Genomic DNA, 10,574 nt, shown 5'->3' with positions numbered 1-10,574 from the left:
AAAATAACATTTTAATAACTGAAGGAGCGAAAACATATATTAATTACACTAATAGGCATTAAGGTTCAGGTCAGTGATATTGAAGTGCATAGATAGCTTATGGGTTATGGCTTATGCAGATGAAATGAATCTTAAAGCTGTTTCAATTGTGTTAGCAATATTTTTATAAGTGTCTTTATTTTTGAAATATATATATATCTGTCTTCTGTTTGTCACTTTTATATACGCTTGTGTTTTGACTCGCTTTTCCTGTTATTTTTCCAATGCTTTCTAGATTTTGTATTTTCAATTAAAATTGTTCAGATTTTTTTGGTTTATTTGCAAAAAATATTTGAACTTCTTGGGTGACGTCAGGAAATCTGTTTGGTGACGTCATGAAGACTCTTCGTGACGTCACTCTTTGCCTTGGACTTTGTTGCTGTGGAAAAACATTGTTTCAAAAACTAGAAGTCGTCATTAACCAAAGGCTTCTATTCTGTATGGGTGAGGTTCGACAGTAAAAGGCACGCTAAGGTACCTGGAATTTAGCCCAGAGTTGGCCCATTACCCAATTCTGTAATGAGTTATATTTTATACAGGCGAGATACTACGAGAATAAGGCCTGAGTTGTACTAACGCCAGGGTGCTACCGCATGGATCGCACCAGTCGTTCCCGGAAGGTAAACGATAGAAACTTACAAGTAGAACAGTTACCTTTTCTGTTGAAATATCCACGAGTGTTTTAAATACTTTGCCACACCAATTACCAATCCGAAAACCTAGAACAAAAATATTAATAAATGTTATGGCTTGTGAAAATTATCAATCGCCACACAGTTACGTCATTAGCAAGCGGGTATAAGACGTATAAAATAAAACACCCGTTTTAGAACACGCTGTGGTTGCTCCGCCATCCGAAGATAAAAGCGACCCGTTCAGGATAATCAATCTTAAATCTCATAGTTAGAAATACATACCTGAGCAAGCAAACTCATTGTCCACATGACGAAATAGCTTGTCATTATGGCTTTAAAACATCCCATGGTGTAACCAGCGCATTGGGGTTTAGCGAAACCAGCTGCTATCCAGTCTTCAGGCCCATTAACCCCACAGCATGTATTCTGTAGGGATATTGCAGAGATAAACTTTATAATGCTATGGGTGTATACGCGGGTTCTCCTTTAATTATATTTATAGGCCCGCGGCCTTTTACCAAGAGGTTTCTTATATATTTTTATTCATTCATATCGATACTGCTTCGTTTGTGGGTATGTGTGTTCTTGGCCATGACGCCTAATGGTCATTGCTCTAACCCAGTGGTCAATAACGGGTTGTCCAAATCGACATTTATAACCTACATACACACAAAACAATCACCCACTTATAATTACATACGTAACCCCATGGCCCGCCTACTCCATACATGTATTTGATATATAGACATATACTGGAACGCGTATTCTCTGGTGTTATACCCTTTATGTCTGTATATAGTTAGATAATAACTACTGTGCTGGATTTACCAACGCTCAGAATGCAGCAGCAATAATAATAACTTACCCGTGAATTGATTTCATTCCACGCTAAAATCGAGGTCGTGTCGTTATTGTAAGCTAACGTTATTGAACCGATGGCCTTATTTACGGTTGATGGTAATGAGACTTGTGTGAATACAACGAGGTTCGCTGGGGTACCAAGTAAACATAGACTCGTTAAGCAAATCATCTGCAAAATTTAGGTTTTTATTTAATTCTAGAAACTATACAGTAGGATGGGGGAAGATGGGATGTTCATTTATTATCTTTTCTTACCATCTGGTAGTAAACAAAGATTATTTACAGATGAATTTTGACTTCAGATCTGCGACTCTATAAGGGGTTGTTAATTGTTCAAAACACGATCAGACTTCATTCGTTTCTTTGAATAATAATTGTATATAGGGTGGGGATGGGACATATTTAGCCCGCAGTATCTAAATATCCTGATCGTGTTTTCAACAATTAACAACAGTCTATGGAAGTCATGAGGATACAGTTTTATACCTGTTTGAATGTTCTTTGTTTACTACTGAATGGGACGAGAAAATAGAATAAAAATGTGTCCCATCTTCCCTATACCCTACTATATTAATTAAACATAACCCTTAATTGTTATTAGTAAAGGGATAAATTAAAACCAATGTTGTTAAATTACTTACCGTGATGCGATAGCGCTTTACAGGAAAACTGAATTGTTTGTCCGGTAACAGTAAAGGTATTGATACAAACATAACGATCCATGAAACTGGCATTATGAACAAGTTGACCAATATATGCGTAAGTCCGGCTGTAGTTATTACATGGCTCAATGGCCAGTAGTTCATAAATTCAAGATATGTGAAGATAATGGGTCCAATCATCAAAACACCCTGTAAATAAATTATTTAAAAGCAAACGATTAACAAGGTAGGCTATAGTAAGGTGGAGAGAGATGAGACACTTATTCGTTCTATTTTCTCGTCCCATTTGGTAATAATAAACAATTAAAGAACATTCAAAGAATTTTAAAACCATATCCTAAGGACTTCCATAGACCGTTGTTAATTGTTTAAACACGATCAGGATATTGGGATATCATGTGCTATAAAGATATCCCATTTTCCCCACAATATTCTATGCATATTTAAAACATTTTACTTACCAAAACTACAGAGCATATAGTCACATTTAAAATGTCTTCCTTTACTTTGGTGCTGAGGCCCATTTTGTATCAAAACTTAGTTTCGAAAACTATGTTCGATCTACATTCTACATTTCGCAACTGGCACACTGGAGATAAAATATCGTATTTCAAACAGTGGGCAAAACAAAACACGTACAATAACCCAACCAAAGGCGCTTTTGTACAAGACCCATTCGGTTTACCAGTATTCACTTACACGTATTGCTTTTATAAGCTCGCCAAGCAACCTATGTCTCGCCATGTTCGATCTGAACTGCCGAAGTATGTTCTATATTCACTTGCCTAAAATGAATTATTCAATAGCGTCAACGGCACGAACTATGCGAGCCATTTAGATTTGCCGTCATGCTGTAGGACTACGGGAAAAGCTTAATTAAAATTTCACAAGGCGAGAAAAAGTTAAATGAAAATTACTCAAAACGCGAACGCCCGATAAGGGACTTGAACCCTTGACCGTTGGATTAAAAGTCCAACGCTCTACCGGCTGAGCTAACCGGGCTCGACGATGCCGACTGCGCTATAAACGATTGCATTCCTCTCTAGTTACTAAATTTGACTGAAAGCGTACTGTGTCTGCCGGCAAATCAGAACTAAATTTTATTCCTGCCTAGGCCACTCTTTTTATACATAATCAACTTCTTTTTATCAGTGTTGCTATTAATTCTTTGACTGGTTTAGGAAACAAAACAATGTTACTGTACGTTTCTAATAAGTGCAAGTGAGTTTCCTGCCTTTAATCGATGGGCAAACTTATATGCTAATTTCTTCGATCAAAACCACACAGAATCGATCATTTTGGTTGTAATAAATTAATGAAACGGCCAGCTTTGATTAATTGAAACTATTCCAGGTTCAATATGTACTGTATAGGCGTGCGTATGACCTCAAACTTTAATATTCTACATTCAATTTCGCCACCATGTTACGAAAGCCATTTCTAGCTGTTAAATCCATAGTGTATAACTTCATTTACACGCCAAGCTAGCGTTAAATATAGGCTACCGCCTTATGTACGATATCTACAAATCTTGACATCAGACATGTTATGAATTATTTAACGTTTGAAAATTTACGTTGATGTGTATATCGCCAATCGCCATGCATATTAAATGTAAATGTGTGTAAATACATTTCAAGCTGGTGTTTTCGCTGAATCGTGTGTACGATTTTTAACCCCGAACAAAATTTTGGCAAAAGGTACGAAAATTCGAACAAATATGTTGTTAAATTTTTTTTGTAACATAAAAGTAAACATTCTAAATGAATCTAAGTCATAAATTTCGACGTATTGAACTCAATAAGGGTAAATTATTTGCAAACTGTTGTGAAGCTACGCTGAAATAAACAAAAATATTAAACGTCAAATTACCCTTTGCCTACACAAGCAGTCAACCAATCAGAATCGAGTATTGAGTCACGACACGTGATAAAACCAAGATGGCACCAAGTATAAAAACACTCGGTGTGCCGACACCGAGGCGGAAGGTCGTGTTTATGGCCGAATTTTTTGGTAACTTTGAATGCGAAAGAAACGGATTCTCTTAACCAGATATACATTGGTTTATCTTAAAAACGTAAGTTTTTAACATTATTTGTATTTATAAGTGAAAATTTTGATGAATATTGTATTTATGGTCGTTTAATTTGATAATTTAAGTTGACTGAATTCAGCAGTTTTTAAGAAAACCGTCCGTTTTGCTTTTGTAACGTGTTAACTTGCTGTATAATTGATTAAATCTCTGTAACACCTTAATTTTATGCCAATGTGTTGTTATACTCTATATATGTGTTGCTATGGTGGTTACTTAGCCAACCTTGAGGTATACAAGTAATATACCACATGTAAGATGTTTTATGAAATATTTTAATGTAAAATTGGACACACTTTTTTTTCTCCTTCCGATTAAATATGTGCATCTTCTTTTCGCAATGTTCTAAATATAGAAGCACTTTAAAGAATGTGTTAAATATGGCATATGTGTTCAATATCAAGTACCAAACCTCCGGTCCTCTACACTAAGCTTTGGGGTAGGGCCTCCTCCGTTTAGAGTGGAAATAGAACAAATAATATATTACTCATATAGTCGTATAGTAACTATTTCCTTGTATTTCAGTTAAAATGGAATCGCAATCGGATAACGTAACCAACTGAAATGTCAACTAAGCCTTCATCTCTTAGGTATGTATTAGATACATATTGGTAGTCATTTAATCTAAGATAATTCTTCATCCCATAACCAGTGAAATTTGGTCTAAAAGTGTTCCATAAGACTCCATAGTACCCACTGTATAATTTTTGTTTGAACAAACCAGGGATCCATTAAAATTGACTATAAAAAATAAAAATGCACGAAATTGCTGAGCCTTAATGAATTAAACAGGTGCTCTATTATTGTGTAATAACAATAAAGGAATCGGCCAATTTAACACTCACTTCTTTAAATTTTCAGTCGTTTAGATCGTGTCTTTACATTACTTGAAAGTGGGTCCAGTTCTGTGGCACGCAAAGCAGCTGCTAAACAACTTGGAGACGTACAGAAGAAACATCCACAAGAACTCAACCATTTACTAGCAAAGGTAGTTATTTACCTTTTAGGATAATGGGTCATTTTTTAGGGTAATCCCAGGCCCTCAACAAACATTCCACCCATATAGAGTAGGCCTATAACAGAATAGGATAACTTTGAATGATTGGCACTTTTTATACTCGCGTAGCAGGGCAACAACATAGTTTTAACATGGGTACATATACCATGGATAGCTTTAACTTTCACATTATATGCCCACACATGTCCACAGTTGTAGCAGTATTGAGTATCTAACCCGATATACTTTAGAAACAATAATTACAAGTTTAATAATTAAAAATAGGTTACCTGAAGCGTGTGGCATATAAATACTACTGTATTCTTATTTTTGAATGACAAATGCCAGTTCTACCATGAAATTAATGTGCCACAGACTTTTAATTACTAATTTATGATTTTGTTAGCAATTTATGATAGAATTTCAAGTTCTAAATGTTATTGCAAAGGCTCGTCACTACTACCATTGTTGGCGTATGTGTCCTTGGGCAATAACTTTATGGCAATTGCTCCAACCCAGTGGTCCATTATGAATTATCTCGATTGTCAACCATGCATTAAAAAAAACAATGTAAAAATTTTAAAATTAAATACTTCCATAGTTATATATGACTGTGGCAAAAATTTCCCGCCCTGTGAATGAGTTACCTTCATTAATTCAAGCTTCGTGTTAATATTCTACTACCACCAGCTTTTAGTTTACATTCAACACACTGAATGGGACACCAGGATTGCGGCTTCTGAATCCATAGCTGCCGTGGTGGGGGAAGTCCCTAAATGGGAACCAAAGCCATGTCAGAAGAATTCCCAAGGTAAAAGATTGAATAACGGTATTATTTTTTGTACCGTTTTTATTTTTGTTCGTTAAAACCCCTTAAAATTATGAACTATGAAAAGAAGAGAATCAAATAAGAGATATAGGTGTTAAACCCATGACATGTCTTGTTACTTTTTTACAGAGCCAGATTTCCCAATTGATGAGTCAAAGTTAACGTTTGCAAAGTTTGACGTTGACCGTGTGTTAACGGGTTCCCACCTCTTGCTTGGATCAACAGGAGATGAATATATGATGCCTACCACTGAGGGTGTGTGTGTGTTGCATTAGATTATTACTAAGGGGATACCATGGGATATAAAGTTGTAGCCAAAGTTGGCATGGGTTGGTAATTGTTGAAAACCAAGTGGTCACTAATGGGTTGTCTAAATGTTGGCCATACATTAAAAAAACAATCACCCACAAAGTTACATATGTGGTAACTCCTAAAGTTGCCATTAGGTGTATGACAGATTAACCCAAGTTACAACGACTGTCGATTTCCTGTCACACGAGAATAAACAAGTTAAATTCAAAAGCTGATTAAGAATTATGGACTATATATGTGCTAACGATATCCATCTTACCCCACAGTCGTATATTACATTCAGTGTTTTATGAACTTTATTATCATTACTAGGAATGACAGGTGAAGATATTGTGACAAAACAACGTAAAATGTTGGAAAAACGACTTGGTCTCTCATTGCCCGGCAACGCAAGCATGGGAGTTACTTCTAAAGAACTTTTCAAGTAAATCTGTTGCATTAGTTTTCTTTTATTTAGTCTATGATACGTTAGGATGAGTCCTGTTTTTCTTATAGTTCTCTTTTTTTCCATTTTTTAACGTTCTCTATTCTTTCAGTGACGATGATCTTCTTATTAATGAATCTGTGATCAAAATAAAAGAGGAAGCACCATCGGTAAAACAGGTGAAAAATTATTTTTTTGCTGAAATAACAATTTTTAATGAGCAGTTTTTATTTAATTGTCACAGACATGCAAAACTATGATGTCACAATTAACTACCGAAGGAATGAGCAGTAGAGAACGGAATCGAGCAAAGAGAAAAGCAAAGTTGTTTATGAAACAAAAAAGCCGAGATAATTCAAAACCGTAAGTTTTTAATGGTGTTTCTATAACAAAGATTGTTTCTTTTGTTTTTAATAAGGGTACATCTTATTTTCATTAAAAAACTATAAATACAATCATAAATAAACAGTCAGTATTTAACTATAGAACAATTGGTCAGAAAAACCTTTTGTTTTTGGCGTAAAACATTTGCCAGCTCAACCTTACCTTTTAAAAAATGTCAAAGGTATAAAGTTTTTACAATATCTTTGTGATGTCTATAACTCTCACTCTATCATATATTTGCTTCAGAGATCCTGACCAACCATCTAGGAAGAAGATAAAAGAAGAGGAAAACCTCGGAATACCTCCGGATCAAATACCGGAGCATAACTCTTCATCTGATGAGGTAAAATAAACTGGTTTCATATCTTCATATAATATACACTATACATGTTCTGAAAGCTTATGGTTTATACTTTATAGAAATAGTTACCTATGTCAGATTACCACTTGTAGTATGGTGAGGTCTTGTGGTACGCAAGCAAATTAGTTTGGTTACTGTTTGATATCCTATTTAGGAAATCTTTATTGGTGTAAAAAAGAGAGAAAGTTTTTGGAATCTTTGGTTTACTTTACTGTGTATTGGTGTGTACTTTAGCATTGCTTTCACAAGCGTTTTCCACAGTGGACAGAGTGGCCAATGGAATGGATTTCCAGTAATTTGATGAACTTACTGTTAAGTTCATTGTGGGAATCTAGACATGGGGCGTGTATAGCACTTCGACAAATCATAATCAAGCATGGAGGGGGGTGTGGCAAGATCAGAGGAATGAATTATGATGAGGTGAATTGGGCTTGTGATTTCATAATGTGCTTTGTTTGCTGTTGAAATGAGATGGGCTTTGTGTATTTATACACCTCATGCCCACGAACAAGTTATAACATGCGTGTCTTCTTATACACCAGACACACATGATGTATTCATACACCTCATGCCCGCTGTTAAGTTATAACATGGGTATCTTCTTATACACCAGACACACATGATGTATTCATACACCTCATGCCCGCTGTTAAGTTATAACATGGGTATCTTCTTATACACCAGACACACATGATGTATTCATACACCTCATGTTCACTGTCAAGTTTCTTACAAATTTACTTTCCAGTTGACTGATCACCACCAGTCATGGTTGACTGACCTTGCCATTAGGTTACTTTGTGTCATCACGCTTGATCGCTTTGCAGATTACATATCAGATCAGGTGAAACAAACTACCTGTTTAGAAGCTTGTTTGTCCTTCTTTTTTTTTCAATTTTTTTAGATGTTTTTACATGTTTTTTTTTAGTTCCTTTAGATGCTTTTTATGTACCTTTTGTAAATGTATTTATTGATCGTTTTGTTTTCCAGATTTTTAATATGTTTACAATAGTTGTATTAGTTGGTTTACAAACCTAATACAGGTCAATACTTCTTCTAGGTTGTTGCTCCAGTTCGAGAATCGTGCGCCCAGACACTAGGTGTCATTGCGGGACACCTACATAAAGATCATATATTTGGTAGGTTATTGTATATTTAAAACATGAAAAAAAAACAAAACAAAGTTACCTACGTGGTATCTTATAAGCGAGCCAAAGTGTGTAAAACAGAACATCTGTGTTATAAAGATTGTTGTTGCCCCGCTAAATAATTTACCTTTATTCATTCATACAACATTTTCTTGCACAGTATTTATATACTAACAGTATTTTTTTATATCCCCAGATATTGTGAAAGTTCTCTTACATTTGCTCACCAAGCCACAATGGGAGTTGCGACAAGGGGCAATGCTGTGTGTGCAATATATTATTGCTGTCAAACTGGTAAGAAATAATATTTTAAAGAAATACCCCCATGGGCATTGAATATTTGCAAAAATATTACCCACAAAGTTATATAGTGTTAACTCATAGGCGGGTATGAACTGAAGTGTACACAAACATAAGACCACTGTTTTATACTTTTTGTTCCCCCACAGGATAATTAGGTGTCCATTTTATGAGGGTAAGATCCTTATCGAAGACCTGGGATTTAGGCCAGATTTGACCCATTTCCTCATATATAAGTGTCATTCATTTGTTAATCAAAAAGTGATACGGTATCTCGGTAAGCAGATATAAGGTGTATGAAATAGAACACCCATGTTCTAATGACTGTCGTTGCACAAACAGTATAAATAGTTGTTATTTATTGAGCAATACACTATAATCACTGTACCACACTTTACACAGGACCTTCAGGCTGATTTATTCAAGGCATGTTTCCCTTCCATATTATCTGGTTTATCGGACGCAGACGGTGACGTTAGAAATGTTTCAGCAAAATGTTTGCTACCAATAACTGACCATTTGATGACAGAAGAACCGGCGGTAAGGCTTTGAAATGCTGTTACTTTTATATTTATGCGTGTAAGCGAAAAGACATAAATTATTGGCAGAATATTTTTACCACAATAATTCATTACCATCGTTTTAAATTAGTGGTTTGTCTCTAGGGGCCTTGTTTTTATATATATGCAAGGTTCCTAACTTCCTACGTACATGAACTATCTTACTTTAGAAAAGTTTTAAATTTTTTAATATTTTTAAATCTACAAATGCGTTTGTGTTGTTTTTAAAAAAGCAAAATTTTATCGAGTTTTATTTCTAGTTAAACAAGCTTCTGTCTGTGTTGTGGAACTCACTGAGCGAATATGATGAACTAACAGCATCCACTCAATCTGTTCTGCTTCTATTATCAAAGCTCATCAAATCATTACCGCTTCATATTATATGGTAGGTGCATGGTTTGTATGTGCGTGTTTATTTCCAAAATTATTGTGATTTTATACTCTTGTAATTGTGGGGTTTTAGGGTCCAGTATATGCACTGCCCAGCCGTTAAAGTGAATAAAATATGTAGTAAACTTGTAATAATATAGTTTTTGTTGTGACATATTTTTTACTATTTTTTTTTATAAAAAAACGTCTTTTTTTGTTTTACAATTCATCCACAAAAATAAATAATCTCTGATAGTTTATTTTACTTCCCAGCCAGGGATTTGAACCCAGAGTCTTAGTGTTGCGGTTACTACCATTCTTCCACCATGTGTTAACATGTGTGAAAGAAGCTGCACTTTCTACAATGCTGGTAGTTATAGAGGCTTCAGAGGTACGTGTACAAACTTAAAGGGGTAAAGTTATGGGGGCCAGGGGTGTTATGTCACCCTAACTATTAAAACAGGATGACATCATATTTTTTGCTCCCCAGTATTAAGCCAAATTCGCTATTACCCTGATGTAAGGGATACAACTAAGCAGAGCCAAAGTTCATCTTAACTGTTACTGTAAACTGTGTTTTACTATTGTCATTGTTTAAATC

At 35.1% G+C, this 10,574-nt stretch overlaps 2 protein-coding genes and 1 non-coding gene across 4 annotated transcripts in view; 1 reads left to right on the top strand and 2 right to left on the bottom strand.

The window, feature by feature from the left end:
• Positions 1-2,879, bottom strand: part of LOC100178716 — a 6,131-nt gene extending 3,252 nt beyond the window's left edge. The window contains exons 1-6 of one of the 2 annotated variants that reach the window (XM_002127956.5): positions 2,659-2,866; positions 2,177-2,386; positions 1,540-1,704; positions 957-1,100; positions 694-758; positions 296-418 (exon numbers count right to left, since the gene is read on the bottom strand). In XM_002127956.5, coding sequence (XP_002127992.1) covers positions 394-418; positions 694-758; positions 957-1,100; positions 1,540-1,704; positions 2,177-2,386; positions 2,659-2,721 — 672 coding nt within the window. In that variant the 5' untranslated portion in view covers positions 2,722-2,866 and the 3' untranslated portion in view covers positions 296-393. Of the gene's footprint in view, positions 1-295; positions 419-693; positions 759-956; positions 1,101-1,539; positions 1,705-2,176; positions 2,387-2,658 lie in introns of those variants that run through there. The other variant, XM_009862225.3, reaches the window with a different exon arrangement.
• A 247-nt stretch (positions 2,880-3,126) lies between these two features.
• On the bottom strand, positions 3,127-3,199 carry trnak-uuu. The gene has a single exon. It is a non-coding gene; the product is annotated as a tRNA-Lys (tRNA).
• Positions 3,200-4,142: 943 nt separating this feature from the next.
• LOC100180833 (TATA-binding protein-associated factor 172) overlaps positions 4,143-10,574 on the top strand; it is a 22,766-nt gene continuing 16,334 nt past the window's right edge. Inside the window, exons 1-16 of the mRNA XM_018814536.2 lie at positions 4,143-4,274; positions 4,815-4,879; positions 5,151-5,277; positions 5,977-6,097; positions 6,245-6,370; positions 6,740-6,851; positions 6,964-7,030; positions 7,096-7,214; positions 7,482-7,578; positions 7,858-8,016; positions 8,345-8,440; positions 8,657-8,735; positions 8,941-9,038; positions 9,447-9,584; positions 9,865-9,989; positions 10,247-10,364. Coding sequence (XP_018670081.1) covers positions 4,854-4,879; positions 5,151-5,277; positions 5,977-6,097; positions 6,245-6,370; positions 6,740-6,851; positions 6,964-7,030; positions 7,096-7,214; positions 7,482-7,578; positions 7,858-8,016; positions 8,345-8,440; positions 8,657-8,735; positions 8,941-9,038; positions 9,447-9,584; positions 9,865-9,989; positions 10,247-10,364 — 1,608 coding nt within the window. The 5' untranslated portion in view covers positions 4,143-4,274; positions 4,815-4,853. The remainder of the gene's footprint in view (positions 4,275-4,814; positions 4,880-5,150; positions 5,278-5,976; positions 6,098-6,244; positions 6,371-6,739; positions 6,852-6,963; positions 7,031-7,095; positions 7,215-7,481; positions 7,579-7,857; positions 8,017-8,344; positions 8,441-8,656; positions 8,736-8,940; positions 9,039-9,446; positions 9,585-9,864; positions 9,990-10,246; positions 10,365-10,574) is intronic.

Source organism: Ciona intestinalis, chromosome 12, assembly GCF_000224145.3.
Source record: "Ciona intestinalis chromosome 12, KH, whole genome shotgun sequence".
Lineage (NCBI taxonomy): Eukaryota > Metazoa > Chordata > Ascidiacea > Phlebobranchia > Cionidae > Ciona > Ciona intestinalis.
The sequence above is the reverse complement of the archived record's forward strand: the minus strand, read 5'-3'. Positions and strand labels throughout refer to the sequence as shown.